Source organism: Mobula birostris, chromosome 19 (assembly GCF_030028105.1).
Source record: "Mobula birostris isolate sMobBir1 chromosome 19, sMobBir1.hap1, whole genome shotgun sequence".
In the NCBI taxonomy this organism is placed as follows: Eukaryota; Metazoa; Chordata; class Chondrichthyes; order Myliobatiformes; family Myliobatidae; genus Mobula; species Mobula birostris.
In genome coordinates, this window is record NC_092388.1 from 11,996,974 (window position 1) to 12,016,970 (window position 19,997).

General features: G+C 38.2%; 1 protein-coding gene across 4 annotated transcripts; it reads right to left on the minus strand.

The window, feature by feature from the left end:
• Positions 1 to 3,348: 3,348 nt before the first annotated feature.
• LOC140212441 (chromobox protein homolog 3-like) lies at positions 3,349 to 19,502 on the minus strand. 4 transcript variants are annotated; one of them, XM_072283232.1, is made up of 6 exons: positions 19,394 to 19,502; positions 18,102 to 18,182; positions 13,381 to 13,522; positions 8,896 to 9,061; positions 5,217 to 5,314; positions 3,349 to 4,526 (listed from the first exon to the last, which is right to left on the minus strand). In XM_072283232.1, exons 2-6 carry the CDS (start codon positions 18,151 to 18,153, stop codon positions 4,397 to 4,399), a joined length of 588 nt encoding a protein of 195 aa, XP_072139333.1. In that variant the 5' UTR covers positions 18,154 to 18,182; positions 19,394 to 19,502; the 3' UTR covers positions 3,349 to 4,396. The 4 variants fall into 4 exon arrangements, with proteins under 4 accessions (XP_072139333.1, XP_072139334.1, XP_072139335.1 ...); XM_072283233.1 differs by having other exon boundaries at positions 19,429 to 19,452; XM_072283234.1 differs by lacking the exon at positions 19,394 to 19,502 and adding an exon at positions 19,126 to 19,377.
• Between the last annotated feature and the right edge of the window lie 495 nt (positions 19,503 to 19,997).

Here is a 19,997-nt window from a genome sequence, read left to right on the forward strand (position 1 = left end):
GCTCTCAAAAAGAACTCGAAGCCCAAATGGTGAAGAAAATGTAAAGGGGCAAAAATGGACTGGGATAGGAATGTGGGGATTCAAAAATAGGAAGATATTCAAAGTTCGAAGTAAAATTCACTATCAGAGTACATACGTCACCACAGATAACCCTGAGATTCTTTTTCCTGCAGGCATACTTAGCAAATCTATAGAACAGTAACTATAAAAAGACCAATGAACAACAAACTGCAAATGAAAATATAATAAATAGCAACACATAACAAGCATGAAATAACAATATAAAGGAGTCCTTAAAGTGAGACCATCAGTTGTTAGAACACCAGAAATAGCGTGAGTGAAGTTATCCCCAATTGTTCAGGAGCCTGATGGTTGAAGGGTAATAACTGTTCATGAACCTGGTGGTGCAAGTCCTGAGACACTTGTACCTTCTATATGATGACAGCACCATACGAGGGATGGGTAGAGGACCTTTGATGATGGATGCTGATTTTCTATGGCAACATTTCAAACAGATGTGCTCAATGGTTGGGAGGGTTTTACCCACAATGTACTGGGCCAAAATCCACTACATTTTGTAGTATTTTCCACTCAAAGACATTGGTGTTCCTATACCAGGCTGTGATGCAGCTAGTCAGCACACTTTCCACCACACATCTATACAAGTTTGCCAAGATTTTTGATGACATATAACCATATAACTATTACAGCATGGAAACAGGCCATCTCGGTCCTTCTACTGCGTGCTGAACTCTTACTCTCACCTAGTCCCACCGACCTGCACTCAGCCCATAACCCTCCATTCCTTTCCTGTCCATATATCTATCCAATTTAACTTTAAATGACAACATCGAACCTGCCTCAACCACTTCTGCTGGAATCTCATTCCACACAGCTACCACTCTCTGTGTAAAGAAGTTCCCCCTCATGTTACCCCTAAACTTTTGCCCTTTAACTCTCAACTCATGTCCTCGTTTGAATTTCCCCCATTCTTAATGGAAAAAGCCTATCCACGTCAACTCTATCAATCCCCCTCATAATTTTAAACACCTGTCAAGTCCCCCCTCAACCTTCCACGCTCCAAAGAATAAAGACCTAACTTGTTCAACCTTTCTCTGTAACTTAGGAGATGAAACCCAGGCAACATTTTAGTAAATCTCCTCTGTACTCTCTCAATTTTATTGACATCTTTCCTATAATTCAGTGACCAGAACTGTACACAATACTGCAAATTTGGCCTTACCAATGCCTTATACAATTTCAACATTACATCCCAACTCCTATACTCAATGCTCTGATTAATAAAGGCCAGCATACCAAAAGCTTTTACCACCACCCTATCCACATGAGATTCCACCTTCAGGGAACTATGCACTATTATTCTCATATCCTTCTGTTCTACTGCATTCTTCAATGCCCTACCATTTACCATGCATGTCCTATTTTGATTAGTCCTACATGTAGCACCTCACATTAAACTCCATCTGACATCTTTCAGCCCACTCTTCTAACTGGCCTAAATCTCTCTGCAAGCTTTGAAAACCTACTTCATTATCCACAACGCCACCTATCTTAGTATCATCTGCACACTTATTAATCCAATTTACCACCCCATCATCCAGATTATTAATATATATGACAAATGACATTGGCCCCAGTACAGATCCCTGAGGCACACCGCTAGCCACCATCCTCCAATCTGACACACAGTTATCCACCACTACTCTCTGGCGTCTCCCATCCAGCCACTGCTAAATCCATTTTACTACTTCAAAATTAATGCCTAATGATTGAACCTTCCTAACTAACCTTAAGTGTGGAACCTTGTCAAGGACCTTACTGAAGTTCATATAGACAACATCCACCGCTTTACCCTTGTCAACTTTCCTAGTAACCTCATCAAAAAATTCAGTAAGATTTGTCAAATATGACCTTCCACGCACAAATCCATGTTGAATGTTCCTAATCAGACCCTGTCTATACAGATAATTATTTATACCATCTCTAAGAATACTTTCCATCAATTTACCCACCACTGACATCAAACTCACAGGCCAATAATTGCTAGGTTTACTCTTAGAACCCTTTTTAAACAATGGAACCACATGAGCAATACGCCAATCCTCCGGCACCATCCCCGTTTCTAATGACATTTGAAATATTTCTGTCAGAGCCGAATCTCCACAAATTTCTGACAAAGTAGAGATGCTGTTGTGCTTTCTTTACAATAATATTTATAATGATGGGTCCTCTGAGATAGTGACACTCAGAAATTTAAAATTACTGACTCTCTCATTACTGCTTTGGACTTATGGCTTTATCAACTCAATCTAAACTGATCCAACAAATATTAATAAGATGCTAGAAACACTCCGGTCAGGCAGATTTCTATACAAGGAAACAAGAGTTAATGCTTCAGGACAATTGAAAAAAAAATTAATATAAATTTGCTGTAGGGTGGAGAGCAAAGTTGCCCAGAAGACAATGCTCCCAGAGTCAAAGGGTTAATAGATGAATGTGGGCAATCGAGGGATCAGCAGAGGAAAGTGTGAGCAGTTTCAAGTTTCTAGGTGTTAACATCTCTGAAGATCCATACTGGGCCCAACATATTGATAACAAGGCATGACAGTGGGTATATTTCATTCGGAGTTTGAGAATTGGTTTGGCACTACCAAATTTCTGTTTTGGGGAGAATTCTAACTGGCTGCATCATGCTCTTTATGGAAGGGCCATTGCAGAATCGGAAAAAGGCGCAGAAAATCTGAAAATCAGCCAGCTCCATCACAGGCACTAGCCTTCCCAGCATTGAGGACAGCTTCAAAAGGCAACGCCTTACAAAGGTGGCATCCATCAACAAGGACCCCATCACCCAGGATATGCCCTCTTCTCATTGCTACCATCAGATTTCTGAATCAATTAAAGTCTATTTTTAAAAATTTTGTTCTATTCTTGCACGACACATTTTATTTATTCTCATTGTTATTTAGATTTTTTTTGTTTTGCAATGAACTGCTGCTTAAATAATAAATTTCATGACTTATGGCAGTGATATTAAACCCAATTCTGACAGAACCAATAAAACAGCTGAGAAGTAACACACATAAAATGCTGGAGGAACTCAGTAGGCCAGGCAGCATCTACAGAAAATAGTAAACAGTCAACATTTTGGGCTGAGATCCTTCATAAGGACCCTCATTTGTGAAGGCAGCCCAGAATATGTGTTCCATCCAGTTTTTCCCAACTCACTACTGCAAATCATGCCAGAATGTCCGATGATCTTACGTAAGTAATGCAGATCCCATCTTTAACTCCACACACCACTTGAATGTAAGCAATAAAGAGGCAACATTTGTATTCAAAAAGACAAAATAGTTTTATTAAACTTTTTTCCCCTCAACAGTCAACGAGAAATTAAACCACATTACTAAAGAACTTAGGTAAAACACTTACAAGTACTCAAAAGAAAAATAATAAAATCTGAATTTATAAATAAAAATAGTTCAGGTTTCAAAATTAACCCATGCTTCAAAGTCGATCAGAATTCCATACTGTCTATGTTACTGCATCAGCTCAACAGTAGAGCAGGAGTTGAACTGATTGGTAATTTCATGATCACGTTTCATAGGTATAAACTGAGGGTGCAGATAGTTACAGCTTTAATATACAAACCAAATGGCATCTAGGAACCTAGTCAAATATACAATTTTCAGTTCTGCAGCTGTATTACAACAGCACTCACTGAATTTGCATTGCTTGACGAGTTTCATAGTCTGAACCATTCCAAAAACAAGCGAGCTCCCATTCCATAGAAATAGTGCACGTCAAGTTACATTTTAAAATCACACATTTACAAATACCAATTAAACTTTACAACAGTGACTTTAGAAACAGGATATCAAAGTAATTAAAACAGCTGGAATAAATGCTGAGCCAAAGATACTGCAAGTTGGACCTTAATCTCATATTATGGGTCTTAATCATTTGCCCAGATAAAGCCTTGATATTTTTCCAACTTGCAGTTTAGTTTTTAAAAAAACTTGACAATGTAAGCAAACAAGTAGACAAAAAAAAATCGATAACAATGGTGAATGGAGTCTAACCTCAAATCCTCATGGTGGATTCAGTGTAAGCTTGTGATATGCACAAACAATTTTTGGTAAACAATGCTCAATAAATGAAAAGTATATTTGATATTTTATGCATTTTATCGATGTATCCCAATGTCCCAGCTTCAATGCACAAGTTTGTTCAAAATACTTGCAGTCAATGGGCAATAAACAAACTGAACTTTATAATTCAGACACTGGTTTTAAAAACTTGGGACAGTAACAGTACATCCAAACATGAATAGACTTAATTTTTCCATTATATCCTTTAATTATAGTGCATCCTGTAGTTAATTTTCCTCATCATCTGTGGAATAGGAATGCCATGTCAATCTCTCTTCATAAAATGCAATCACAACCTGTGGGCACTTAACATTAGCTTCTTTGGACGGGACCAGATCTGCATCATCAGAATCCTTCCTAATGAGGCAGCAAATGAAAAATGTTTAAAATGATTAGGTGCAGAAGAATGCTCAAGGATTGCTTCCATCAGCCTTTGAGGAAGAAATCCAAAAGCTCAATACTTAAAAAAAAAAAAATCACATCTTAAAATATGCAACTCCTTCCTTTCAACAGTGACCCTCAACTCCCCCCCTCGCCCCACAGTTCAGCTTCTCTCACAAGAGCAAACTTCAAGGCCCAGTTGGATCTTGTTTCAATGAAAACACTCTCTTGGTCAAATAAAAGCTAGCTTTTCCAACCTTTCATCATAAAATAACCCCAACCAGTACACATTCCACTCTTGAAAAAAAAAATGAGCATACAAAGTAGAGTGATACACAATTCTTACTCACTCCCCTTAAGCCCGTTCTTTCATTCACTAAGACAGATCAGGGCTCATATTCAATTACATAATTCCCATCTACTCATCTTCTTGGTTAATTTACCTCCATTTTTTAAATATTCAGGTCCTGGTTCCATCACATTGAGAAGCTTTCAAAGACTCTCAATGAATTGACTGCAAAAGCAAACCTCTTCCCTATATATATTTTTTAAAAAACAGCACCAACTATTTTTAATTTGAAGATACAGTACATCAACAGACAGGCCAATAAATAATTTCAGTTTTCTCCTTAAATGGAGTAGACCAACTCAAAATGCAGTCCTTACCATTTCATTAGAAACATCAATTCACCGCTTGAGTCAGTTGCACCAATAATGCGTTCCGGTTCCAGTCCTCTGGCAAATCCTCTTGGTTGATTGTCATTCTTAGGAGGGGAAATAAAAAGTGTTACACATTTGCATTCCTCATCAACTAAAGTTGTAGAAAATAGAAGTTCCAATAAGTAATACAGCATACCCAAGATGGTCCAAAAACAAGCAAATTATCAATTGGAGTTGCTGCTCAAGAAAAGCCATTTAGTCGTAAATGAAGGTAGTAGCTAGAGAGATGCATTCAGCTACAGCCACAATTAAGTTGTGTCTAACTTATAATCTGATACTAGAAATAGAAATTGCCAAAGTTGATTTTCAGAATAAGAATTTACAGTTACTGTGGCAGTCTATATAATTCAGCCATTTTCATGTTCTCCTCTGTACTAATCTTACTCAAGTTAACCAGATTTAAGGCTATGGTTAGATCATCGCTAGTCTTCTGCAGTTCTAGGTTCATCTTATACAGAGCAGATCACACACATGCAATAACAAGCTCTGAAGATCAAATAAGCTATTATATTTATAATCCACTCAATTCCCTGAACTTTCTAATTGAGCAACTATTTTCACCTAACTTTCAACATTATTCTCTTTTCCATTTTGCAAAAACCCATGCAGAGCTTCTCACTTACATGATCACAAAGCATACTAGTGATGGCACATGGTAACTTTAAGCCACTCAGTTTAATCACTTTCCTCAGATGGTGCTTTATCCTTGCTCAATCCTAGCAAAATTAAATTTCCAGACACCAAGCCTAACTTTCCATTTTCCACTTCAATGTTACCCTCTGACCACTTCCTTTGTAAATAAAAACAATGCCACCTATGTTACCATTACCATGAAATATTTTAAGGACAGCCCCAATTCCCCATTCCCATTCCAACACTTCAGCAGTTTCTCTCACAAAATGCTGGAGGAACTCAGCAGGCCAGGTTGCATCTATGGATAAGTAGTCGACATTTCAGGCCAAGACTCTTCAAAGTCCTGAAGAAGGATCTTGGCCTGTGTTGGTGTTGCTTGGATTTCCAGCGTCTTGTTTGTCAGCAGTTTCCTTATATTTTGAGGTTCCTCCCATCAAGTTAAATAATGCTGCAACTATTGAAACCCACTGCTAAAAAACGAAGGAATCTAACCCAGGACTAATCCATTTCCAGATCTTCAAAGCATGAAATATCAAATAATTTCACAATTCTTCATTAACTTCAGATGATATTACAAAGGCCAATACAATTTATCAACTACTCACATCAAATCCTTCTGCTGCTTTCCCCACCATTCAAAGATGGGATCTAATCCATGAGATTTATGTCTGGATTCCTACTCAGGGTAAAATTTATTTGGAGATACAGCACAGAACAGACCCCTCCAGTCCACCAAGCAGCACTGCCCAGCAACCCGCTGATTTAACCCCAGGCCAATCAAAGGACAATGACAAATTAACCAACTAACCGGTAGGTCTTTGGACTGTTGAGGAAACTAGAACACCCACAGGAAACCCATGTGCACATAGGAAGAATGTACAAGTTTTCTTACAGAAGACGCCAGAATTGAACTCCATCGCCGAGCTGTAATAGCGTCTCGTAAACCACACTACTGTAGCACTCCATGGAGATGTTATGTATAAACATCCAATTACTCCCACTCCACTGCCTGATAACTTATCACATCTACCCTACACAGTGCATTTCCTGCTCTAACACTCTCCTGATAAAAGTTTTATCATCTCAGCCCTTGAATAACTGACCATTTATTCTGAGATTATGTCAGTGCTCTTGACCAAGCAGCCTTGAATAAGATAATTTCTTTTCTAAACTCAAGGAAATACAGACCAATCCTCCCCACCCCCCCAATTGTCACTCCTTCATTCCAAGAATCAACTCAGTGATTCTATACTGCGCTGATTGCAAAACAAGTACATTCTTCATTGTTTAAAGATTAAAACAGCAGAGAATCATAAATGAGGTTTCAAAACTTTCCCCCTTCCCTCCCAAAACAGCTTATTCCACTCACTTTCTGAAATATGGGGTGCAATTTGCTTCCAGTGAGCATCATTTTTGTAAGATTCCCTCCTTGAGTGTAGCAACTATTTTAATTATTATGCTATGGAGTTTTAACTTTAATTTTAAAAATAATTAATCGAAAGATTTTAAAATTTTGTAACATATTACTTCAATTGCTATTTCAGTTGCACAATTATCATTAAACTGTCTGTGGTTACAATTATAAACCCCTCTTGCTCTGAATTTCTATGTTCTTCAGAAAAGAGTGAAGAAACTGACCAAAAACTACATATTAAGGGAAGCAAGCGACAAGAGTGGGGTGGAAATGCAGAGCAGCTTAGAGAGAAAAAATATATTAAAGATAACTTTACTGTTAACTCTACATGAATTAACAAAACAAACCTATTATGGAAATCTACCCGATTATTAGTACCCTGCCATTTCAATCTTCAGACCAGGGTGGTGGTGGTGGGGTTGGTCCCAACCTGAGCCACAGATCCCCTGTTTAATGGTAATGGTCCATCGCATAAACAAGTTGGGAACCCCTGTTTTAGACAAACAAAAAAAAAAAATTTCTCGCAGTTCTTTCATCCTTTCACATGGATAAAATGGCTCTGCCATCATCTTCCAGGATCCATTCACCAACTACCACGCATTTTACCAAATCTACCCCTCTCATTGCCTCTAATGATTTCCATCCAACATTGGCAGAGTTTGTGTTCCTGCTTATCCTAGCTGCTTCCACCTTCATTCTCCCCTTTCCCCACCTGCCTTTTTGGCTTGCCTCAATCTTTTAACCAACTCCATCTCTCCCCCGTCTCTATCTTGCTCTATCTACCCATCATCCATCCTCAGTCCAGCAATCACCAAGGCTCACTATTCCCCCTCTTTTTATACCGGCCACCTTCACTCCTGATGCAGGGGTTGACCCGAAACATGGACAATTCCTGGTCTACTCCCATCCCCACAGATGCTGCTTGACTCACTGAAGTTCTCCAGCAATCTGCTTGTTGCTCCAGATGCTAGCAACTAGTTTTGTGTATCAATTCTGCACAAATTATTTTAAATGCATTTTTTTCCCAAATACACTACTTGCAACTTTAAATTTCACCATAAATGAGAAATTAAATACAGTAAGTTAATAATCCATGTACAACTGCAAGTTCCTTACTGCTAGTTTAGAAAGTCAATCAATCATATTGAATCACAAGGGTCAATGACAACCATGACAAATCCAACACTCTCATTTACCACTGCAAATTTAAAATAGTAAAAAAAAGTTATGGTGTTAGGCAGGTGGTATTAAGAGGCAAATTGGCAGCAGGCTCATAACATAAAATTACACCATCTGCTACATACTTCCCAATTGACTAGTTTCTCATGACAAGGTGTAATGGGGATAAGTAGATGCCTAGGGACTTATGTACATCCATATCGAGCAATCTTGTGTACCCATCCTCTAAACACCAGAGACATGGTCAAGGAAAACAGTTCTTGTTTGTCTTCTTGGATGAGAAATAGTGAAGTTAAGGAGAGTTTGACAATGAATGCCAAAGATAATTATCACTTTATAAATAGTAATTACATCAGCTGATTCACTTCTAAAAATATTAATTCAAAAATAATCTCTTACTGGATCTTTTTTCTTTTTTGGCTTGTTTTCTTCACTTTCACTTTCCGAGGCAGATTTTCGTTTGAACCCATCCGTACGTTCCTTGGTGGCCTTCTGGGAATCTAGAAACTCCTGGATCAATTCCGGACAATCCAAATTGTCCTCTGGCTCCCATGTATTGTCAGCACTAAAACAGATTCATATTGAAGTCGAGTAAATACTTAATGAAAGATGCTGATTTCCATTAAACCAACCAAATTTATAATAAAAATAGAAGCACAGTCTGCAAATCCCACCCATCTTCTCTATGTAAGAGAAAGCCATGTTGAATTTGTACCCAAGCCAGTTATTCAGAATTAAAATGCAAACAATGGATACAAAACACTTAAAGTCCACTTTCACTGTATCCTTCAAGTGAATTGCATGCCTTATCTACATGTACACTGTACATCTAAACTCTTAGACCAGGGGTTCCCAAACCCCTCAGTTAATGGCAGGGGCCTATGGTATAAAAAAAAGGTTGGGAACCCCTGGTTTGGACTCCAATCTTGATGGAGGTACCCTATGCAAGGCTTGTTGAGAAAGTAAGGAGACATGGGATCCAAAGGGATCTTGCTTTGTGGATCCAGAATTAGCTTGCCCACAGAAGGCAGAGAGTCATTGTAGATGGGTCATATTCTGCATAGAGGTCGGTGACCAGTGGTGTGCCTCGGGGATCATTTTGGTAGGTCAAATATGATAGCAGAATATAGTATTAATGGTAAGACTCTTGGCAGTGCGGAGGATCAGAGGAATCTCGGGGTCAGAGTACATAGGACACTCAAAGCTGCTGCGCAGGTTGACTGTGTGGTTAAGAAGGCATACGGTGTATTGGCCTTCTTCAACCGTGGGATGAGTTCAAGTGCTGGGACCACTGTTGTTTGTTGTCTATATCAATGATCTAGATGATAATGTGGTAAATTGGATCAGCAAGTTTGCAGATGACACTAAGATTGGAGGTGTTGTGGACAGCGAGGAAGGCTTTCAAAGCTTGCAGAGGGATCTGGACCAACTGGAAAAATGGGCCAGAAAATGGCAGATGGAATTTAATGCAGACAAGTGTGAGGTGTTACATTTTGGAAAGACAAGTCAAGGCAGGACTTACACAGTAAATGGTAGGGCACCGAGGAGTGTGGAGGAACAAAGGGATCTGGGAGTTCAGATACATAAATCCCTGAAAGTGGCATCACAGGTAGACAGGGTTGTAAAGGAGGCTTTTGGCATCTTGGCAATTCATAAATCAAAGTATTGAGTATAGGAGTTGGGATGTTATGGAGAGGTTGTATAAGACATTGGTGACGTCAAATTTGGAGTATTGTGTGCAGCTCTGGTCACCTAACTATAGGAAGGATAGCAGTAAGATGGAAAGAGTGCAGAGAAGATTTACTAGGATATTGCCAGGTCTTCAAGAGTTGAGTTACAGGGAAAGATTGAACAGGTTAGGATTTTATTGGAGCGTAAAAAGAATGAGGGGGTATTTGATAAGAGGGTTACAAAATTATGAGGGGTATAGACAGAGTAAATGCGAGTAGGCTCTTTCCACTTAGATTAGGAGAGAAATACGAGAGGACATGGCTTTAGGGTGAGGGGGAACATTGGGGGAACTTCACTCAGAGAGTGGTGGGAGTGTGGAACGAGCTGCCATCTGATGTAGTAAATGCCGGCTCACTCTTAAGTTTTAAGAATAAATTGGATAGAGACATGGATGGAAGAGGTCTGGAGGGTTATGGACTGGGTGCAGGTCAATGGGACTAGCGGAATAAAGTTTTGGCACAGAGTAGAAGGGCCGAATGGCCTGTTTCCTGTGCTGTAGTGTTCTATGGTTCATTAGGGCAGGGGTCCCCAACCTTTTTTGCACCGTGGACTGGTTTAATATTGACAATATTCTTGCGGACCAGCCGACCGGGGTGGGGGGGGGGGCTGGTGGAGGTGTTCAAGTAGGGTTAAACTCACCTCAACATGCCTTTTACAGTTAGGGTTGCCAACTTCCTCACTCCCAAATAAGGGACAAAACTAGCAGTCAAATCCTGACGAATGGTCCTGGCCCGAAATGTCGACTGTACCTCTTTCTATAGATGTTGCCTGGCATGCTGCATTCACTAGCATTTTTTGTGTATGTTGATGGGACATTTGTGTTTACCCCGAGAAAGACTACCATGACCATGAAGCCTTGTGTAGGCACCTGTGTACACACGCGTGATGTACGCATGCGCGTACGTGCCCATTTTTCCCCACAAATCGGCTTTGGCTTAATCTCCCTGACTACACTGTACATACATTAGTTCTACTTTAAATAGGCTGTGTATTTATTATATCATTAATGCTTTTACTATATTTTAGTGTTATTTTAGGTTTTTATGTGTTATTTGGTATGATTTGGTAGATTATTTTTTGGGCCTGGGAATGCTCAAAAATTTTCCGTATATAAATTAATGGTAATTGCTTCTTCGCTTTATGCTACTTCGGAACAAAAGGTTTCATAGGAACGCTCTACCTTAGCGGGGGAAATACGGGACAAGGGCGGTCCCATATGGGACAAACCAATTTAGCCCAATATACGGGATGTCCCGGCTAATACGGGACAGTTGGCAACCCTATGTTCAAGTTCAACAGTGCGTGACCGGGAGTGAGGAAAGGTGCAGCTGACTCATATCGTTTCCTCGCCGCCCGGTAGCACACGCTTTGCGGCCCAGTGGTTGGGGACCGCTGCATTAGGGACACCAATCTGATTTTAGTGTTGGACATTTTATGAATTGAAAGATAGAAAAATACAAAGTCTGAATCTCAGTTTAACACAACCACTGTTGTACAAGTGCTGAAACATTTGTATATGATGCCCTTTGGGAACAGAATCAAATGTAGATGTACAAATACACCATTCAATCCAACTAATCTATGTTATATTATTATATAGTCAGAGATACCAGTGTGAAACAGACCCTTCTGGACACCAACCCGCACCACCCAGCAACCCACCTTAGTGGGAGGACAGTTTTACAATGACCAATGAACCTACTAACTGGTTATGTCTTTGGACTGCAGGAGGAAACTGGAGAACTTGGAGGAAACCAACGTGCTCACAGGAAAAATGTATGAGCTTTCTTACCAAGGATACCAGAATTGAACGTCGAAGCCCCAAGCCATAATAGTGTCACGCTCACCGTTGCGTGACCATGAATCCCTAAACAGGCCTTTTTCCTCATCTAAAACTTTCAGCACTGTCCTCTATTCCACCTCCCTCATTTGATTCTCCAACTTTTAATGTATCAATCAAGTTCCACATTCTCATTCAGAAGAACTTTCATAATTCTTCATCAGCTCTCATGGTGATTACTGTACATTGGGAACTTTATTAACAGCACACCCCTTCTTCTTTTTAAATCTGGTGGTAATTTTAATTATCTATTGCTCTTCAAGTGATCCCTTGCCTCAAGATAAAACTAGTTTGCTCATCCCTTCCTGAGATCTTAACCCTCACACTTCTCTAAAATGAGCTACAAACATTCTCTGCATCCTTTCCAGTGCTTTCATATTCTTTTCACATGGCAAAAAGAACCGTAGATAGTACTCAAGAATAGTTTGTCAAAATTTGATACCAGTTTAGCACAATGTAGTTACTTTAAATTCTACTTTTTCACAAATGAACAGTGAAGCTTTGCAATATTCATTTTCCAAAATGGTCTCAATAACTTATGACAATTTTTTTTAAAAGGGATGATGAATTTTTGTTAAGACTTTTTGTTTCTCTATCCAACCCAGACTTTTGCCCTCCAACAAATGTAACTCTGCATTCCCCCCACCAAAGAGCATTCTCGTATTTGTCTATTTTCTACTTCACATGCCAATTATGTTTGTTCAGCAAGATTATTAAATATCTCCCCTGAAACCCATTTGTCTTTCAAAGTATTAAGTCTCTCTTGCAATCCACCCTCCAATTTCATATTACTGCATACTTAAAAATTATGGGAGTCAGGAATTGGATCTAGAGTTCAGATAACCTAATTACACCATTCTGGCTACACGTATATTGCTAAGCATTCTGGAATAAATGTGCAACTTTTTAAAGTGTTACTAGCAGCTTTGTTCATTTCCTCTCAGTGCTGTGGAATCTGTCTTCATACAAGAAGGGATTTCACAGCACTATGTACTGCAACATATTATGAAACCACTTCCCCTCAATAATCCTGCAACATGAAAGAAACACAATGTCAATGGACAGTGAATTTTGAGGCCAAATAACCATAGGCACAACAAAAGTCACCAAATGATTTGGAGATTTTTTAAAACATTAGATCAGTGCCTGCATTTTATCTTAAAATAACACATCAAATTTAATTTTATTTTCAAATTTGAGTAAGTTTTGCAGATTGATAGATTTCAAGTCTGCCCATTTCACCATTCAACATTAAAATACAAAGTCAACTTTCAAACAGAGTAAAAGACTGCCTTCATAGTGAAGTTCCTTACTCTGTGAAACCTTTCCATTTCAAAAGGTATTCAACCCTTCCTTGTACAACTCGTCTGTCTAACACTCTTTCAACAATATATTCTTCAGGCTGAACGTCTTCAGATTTTTTTGTCTTGCTACCTTGTTTTTTCCCCATTTTATCTGAAAAACACAAGAATAAAATGATAAAACACAAAGTATACTCAAGCCTAAATTGTTTAAGAACTTTAACCTAAATTCATGTAAACATTTAAACTATATTTCCTGATACTCTCATTCATCTTACAATCAAATCCAAGCTAAGATTGGAAATTAGATCTCAAAAGCATACCAGTTTTCTCCATTATGAACTGGAATACTGAGCAGAGTATACTTATATTACGGCAGCAACCAACAAGCAGCACAGGAGCTGTTGAGGTTTCAGGACCATGGCATGGCTATGAACTGACCACAAACCCATGTATTACAACTAGTTTTAAAAACAAGCACTTACACAAAAGCCAAAGTGCAGGCTTGCAGTAATATTGCAGTTTGCAAAACTGCAAGAATATGGGCATAAGACACTAACCAATTAAGAATTCAAGACCAAGGTGGCTTTGCAGCTGGCGAAAACACACAAGAACACTTGATTTTCATCCAAGTAATCTCTAAATATTATTGATTTGAATATAACTTACAGATTTTGTATTAGTTTTTAAGATCAACTCTGCCCTCCAGCTAGCACATGCTTCGTCTATTGTTAAATAACTGCAAACCAGGTGATTGGATCATATCTGCACAGATATAAGCATACAGGTTTCCCAAGGAACTGAAACAAGCAATTACTCTTTTTCTCCCCTAGTACAGGAAAATAATCCGTAAAGAGTACAGCAAAGGGCCTTTTTAGCAGACACTGCTACAACTTTTACAACAGGTATATATAAAAATGAGCAGACACAAAGAAAAGCAAGTAGTTGAAAATAAGTACAAATAAACATGGAAATGCTTAATGATGCGTCATCCCTACTTGACAAAAAGGTTTCCGCCTATAAGAAGTCAATATTAATAACTGTGAGTGGCACAAAATATTAACTTTCAAAGTGGGAGATGCAATAAACAGGTAGGCCATGAGTATTTTGAAACAAAAATGGGCTGCCTTCTCAATTTTGTTAAATGTTGCTCTGTAGCCCAAAGAACTTAAGTAACTAGTTTGCGGACAACAACTATCATAAAACGTAAATCATTAAACTATGTAATTTGAAAGATTTAAAATTTAAACCTGCATGATAAAAAAAAAAGCCTGTCTTTAAATAGGACCAAAACTCATACTGGCTTGGATTATAGTTGGGGGGAAAACTTGAATCCTGGAATGTACTGATTTTGTTAAGTTAGTATTAAGTCCCATCCTCACTTGACACGAGAACATTTAGTAGTCACATGAACATCAGACCAGTTTAATGCTGATTCTCCAAATTTGAAAGAAAATTTATTCTGCTTACAATAAAATAGTATCAGCCTACAACCATTCAAACTAACTTCTCTGCTGGTCAGTGGGATTTGAAGAGTTTCTAAATCACTCACCCATCTCTAACAAGTTTGCTGATTTTATTTTCTAATCTCATTTACCCCAAAACACATATATAGCCCAATCAACATTATTTGATTTTACAAACAACTGCTTTCGATACCACCAATAAACACACAGTGATTCCTTGAATGCAATTATCACAAAGTTACATGAAAATTCACTGTGCTTTATTCTAACTGGACATAATTTTAAATCTTTTTTGAAGACAGCAAACCTTAATTTTACGTACTTAAAGAAATTTAATTGAAGAAATTAAAGTATTTTGTGTCAGATTCGCACATCATGAAAAGGTTTCTATGGGCCGTATGATAAAAGATTTAAAAAAAGCACATTATAAATTGTGCAATTTTTGTTTTGCTTAAAACTGCATAAAGTTGGTTCTGATGTGCCATAGGTGCCGGGAACATTTTGTGGGATGGGGTTTTGTTACCAAAGCAGGGGATTGAACTACCACAAAAGTTTGAGGAAACGTGTATTAAAAAAATGTGAATTTCTCTCATCATTTTACACAATATAAGAAATACAAGGAGGCCATCTATCTCATCAAATCTGCGCCTCCATTCACTAAGATCAAGGCTGACACGGCTGTAAACTCAGTTCCATCTACCTACCTTTTTTCCATAACCTGTTATGGAAAAATCTCGTTTTACCACACAAGGTGGCATGCCATTCCTACGTTATTATTTTCCAAACGTTTCCTCAAAGTTCTAACTCAATAATCTTAAAAACAGAAAACACTAGAAACAGTAAGTCAGACAGCATTAGTGAAGGGAGAAACAAAATTTCAGATTCTACTTTCCATCAAGAATGCCCAACCTGCTTAACCCTTCAGCATTTTCTCTTTTTATTTTAGATTTCCAACACCCACAATATTTTTGGTTTTTGATCAACTAGAAGTGAAACTGATGAGGAAGTAGTACAGAATGTAAACAGCAATAGATTGCAGTAAATGGATCACAAATTGTCTGGCAGGCCTGAAACAAAAACTTCATCGCCATGGGATTTACTGGTCCACAACCAGTTCAGTTAGGAAATAAGGTGTTAATCCAGGAAACAGCTGAGCTTACTGGGCAAAAATAAAATAATTCACATAAGGATACCAGGATCTGAGCTTGGCGATTTTCATTACTCATACTTCATACACTTCATTGCAGATCAATTTAACATGTTAGAGCAATTATATATGGTACATAGAACCAACAAAAGATATCAAGAGGCTTGGTGTGCCCTGGGAGTTAAGCAGAGGTTAAAACTGGCATGATACGCTTAGTATCAAATGAAAGTAGTTTTGTATTGAAAAGTTTTTCTGAGCTAGCACAAGTTAAGAGCATCCATTGTTGCCTCTCATCAGAAACCCTCTAGTAAACATTTGTAATTGCTTGTCTGATTTAGATATTATCCCAAAGTCTCTGACTGTAACTCACTGCATTAGCACCATTATGACCACAAAACACTTTAAACCCATTACATGAGAATCTAAATTGAAAGCACATTTCAGAGGACAAGTGTTGCACAGAACAAGGTTTCAAGCAACACCCTTGGGTTAAGGAGAGCATCAGGCCCATTATGCTTGCCAAAATTCATATTTTAATCTCTAGTGAAGGCCTTTATGCATGTATAATTATCAATGCATGAAATAAAGGCAGTTGCAATATTACCTGTCTTACCCTTCTGTTGTAAATGCTAACTGTCAGGCACCAGAAGCATTATTAGCACTTAATTATCTTTTTAAGCATTGTTAACAAATGACCAACAGCAACAGAAACTCTACAACTTCCTCACCATACCAGACTTGTACAGTCAGAAGCTACCACTACTGTTTATGATAGAACCATGCAACAATGAGTGGGAAAAAACCCAGGAAACTACAATTCATGAAGATGGCTCACTAAGTTAATGCACTAAACATACAGCTGAACAAACCAAGTTATTGTTTTGAATATAACCTGTGTTAGATGCAATACCTAAATGCATGGTAAGATACAACCACCTCTGGTTTCAGTCCCCAATAGCTTAAAATTAATACCCCAATGCATATTAATATTAAGCAGAACAAAAATATGGTTAGCTACAAGAAGCTTTACAATATAGATTTTACACGAGTAAAAACAAAACACAAATTGTCACTTGAACAAGGGATTACAGTAGAGCTATACGGCACTTAGGGCTAATTTTTTGACAGAAAAGAGGAAAAAGGAAGTAGAAAAACTAAGTGCTAATTTAATTCCTGTGGGATATTTTAAAACAATACTGTTACCCAGTCACGTAAATCTTGATCTATGACTATGACTAACACAAAACACTTTCTACCATTTGACATAACAAATTTTAAAATCAGAGAAGGGAATAATCTAATTTACCTCCCACCCTTAGTACGAAATTAAAAAGGGTTCCAATACTTCAAACAATTGACTATGTAAATTACTGATCCTAAAGCTAATGCTGTTAGTTAATATAGGTTTCCCATTTTACACATAGAAATTTTAAAAATACTCAATGTATAGACTCAAGTCACAATCTAGGAGTAAAATCAGGCAAGCAAGATAGAATTTCATACCTGGATTTCTGAAACAGAATTAACACTTAAGAGTTTAAAACAAAATTATTGAAGATTAACAAGTGAAGAAATGGACACGTACTAAATGCCCCAATTTATCACATTTGATAAAGGAATCAACGATATAAGATCATAGCAAGTATATTTAAACTAACAATAAAAATCTAGAAAAATAATTTGAGCAATATTTCCTCATTAGATTTTATTCCCTACTAATTGGGTCCTTGTTGAATTCTGGATGGACAATTGGAATGTTCCCCCACCTTTAGAAAACCCTTAATTCACTAAGATCGCCAAGCAATTTACAAATTTATCAGCTTCATTACTGGCACTTTAAGGCAAGTTGTCAATCTCATCCAGTCTTCAAAATGGCAGAACTAGATTTCTGAATGGAGAATGAAGCCATGTACACTACCTCACTATTTCTTGCCCTACATAATGCTAGAGATATTAAACCTGATTCCAATAACAGCATGACCTCAGCTTATCATTCTAGGGCCTGGGAGTTTACAAATTTTACTCATCACTCTATATATTGTCAAATTATCACAAACTGTAAATGGGATATAACATGCTGATGCATTTTCTTTATTATTTGTAAACATGGATTAACTCACTAGTAGAAACAAGGCTAATAGGAGAAAAAAAGGAATCTTCAACGGTAGTCATCTTCTACTGTGTATCCGCCTACTCAAGTCCTAGGAAAAAATAATCAGCAATTGCTCACATATAAATAAATTCAGCATTTCAAACACTTACATTTTGGTGTTATCAAGACAGTAATAACTTTAAAAAAAACTTGCTTAAATTCTTTATTTCGTTTAAATTAAGAAGGGATACATAGTGCAAGATGCCAAAGGTGATTACAACTGATTATGGAGCAGCCAACTTCACGTACATTCCGACATACACTAACAGGCCAAACACTAAAATTAAATTAGCGAGTTTTATGATTCAGCTTGAAGCAGATGCGCATCTAACAACTCAGGTTTTTAAAAAACTCAAGATTGAAACTGAAATGTGCCACACACAGGAAAGTAAACAAAGGAACATTAAACTTCTACTAATTCTTCCACTAAAACGTGTTTATAACCATTAAAAGACACCTAAAAAGATCCTTTCTTACACATTCATTTTTCTGTCGGAAATTATGAACTGAGTTCAGTCTAGTTTATCTAAAATGAGTTTGGCTTGAAAGTACACTAAACTGAATTGCTCTACGTGGTAAAAAATTCACTTCCCCGTGACAAACAGCACATCCAAATGATCGAGAATACCCAACCTCATGCTTTAAGTAACCGCATAGCAAGGCTGTGTTCTATATCAGTCTGCAAACAAAATTTATTATCCAATATTTTTATTACAACACTCGCCCAGTACGTACCCAGTTACGCAACAGCCTTAACTGTTTTCTCTAACTAACCTAACGAAAATATACATAAAAAGCAACATAACCATAATACTTGTAAAAGATCACTTAACCTAAAGAACAATGCCGCTAAATCAAAGATCAAAGCAATTTTTTTACGACCACCAAGATTAAAAGACAAGATCACCGCCACCCTAATACAAAGCAGGAAAATGTAAACAAAACTCCTGAGACCATTACAAAAAATGCAGGCTCAGTTGATTTTGACATACATTTAAAAAAATCCTCGGGTTATGGCCACCGCCCCGCCCAAGGTACAAACAGAAAACTCGGGGGCCTACACCAGCCGCGTCCATAGATGGGAAAAACAAGTTTTATTTTATTTGACTACGGGGCCCTAATGGGCACGTCGCGGCAGTGCGGCTTCGGTGAGGTGGGGGGGGGGGAAACTCCAGTACAGCCGCAGCCAGTGAAACTCAGATGGCGGCGAGCGAGCAGGGCCGCCGACACCGCCGCCTGCCTGCTTGCCTGCCGCCCTACCTGCCCCGTTCGCTCTGCTCTTGCTCCACTCCAACCTCGGCTCCTGTGTCTTCTCGACCGCTCGTCTCCGCGACTCACTTACTGTCCCGCCAAAACCACGCGCGGACGCAGGGCGCACGCGCAACCTTGCGCCGGCAGGCCCCTATGATTTTTCAAAAATTAAAAAAATAATTAGCGGCGAAATAACGCGCATCTTCGCCATAAAGAGTCAATTATATCTTGTCTGTGTAAAATAAAACGAAAGACTAGACAAAGTATTTATCCATTCGCGGGTTCGTGTTACCACGTGACCGGGAATAAATTTTAGAGAATTCGCTGGGGAAATCCTATGAAAGTACTTTGATAATTTTAAAACTTCTTATTGATGAAAAAAATAAATAGCGTGATAGAATATATTTTATACGTGATATTAAAACGTTATTTTAAATTGCGTCATTCCGACAGAACTTCGGCCTTTTCCGCCGAAGGCCGCCGGGTCCTAATAGGCAACTTTCATTGAATATATACGCCATTTCAGCAAACGTTTAGAAATTATACGTTATTTTCAGAATTTTAGGGCATGATTTAAATTTTTTTGGTGGACTTTCGTGTTTTGGACGAGCTG

Excerpts from the sequence above, each read along its gene's own strand:
- LOC140212441 (XM_072283232.1), bottom strand. The coding sequence starts at position 18,153 with ATGACTACCGTTGAAGATTCCTTTTTTTCTCCTATTAGCCTTGTTTCT. Across the intron at positions 9,062-13,380 it reads AAATGGAAAGGTTTCACAGA|TGCTGACAATACATGGGAGC; the intron begins GTAAGGAACTTC and ends AATCTGTTTTAG. Across the intron at positions 5,315-8,895 it reads CAAAAAAGAAAAAAGATCCA|AATGACAATCAACCAAGAGG; the intron begins GTAAGAGATTAT and ends TCCCCTCCTAAG.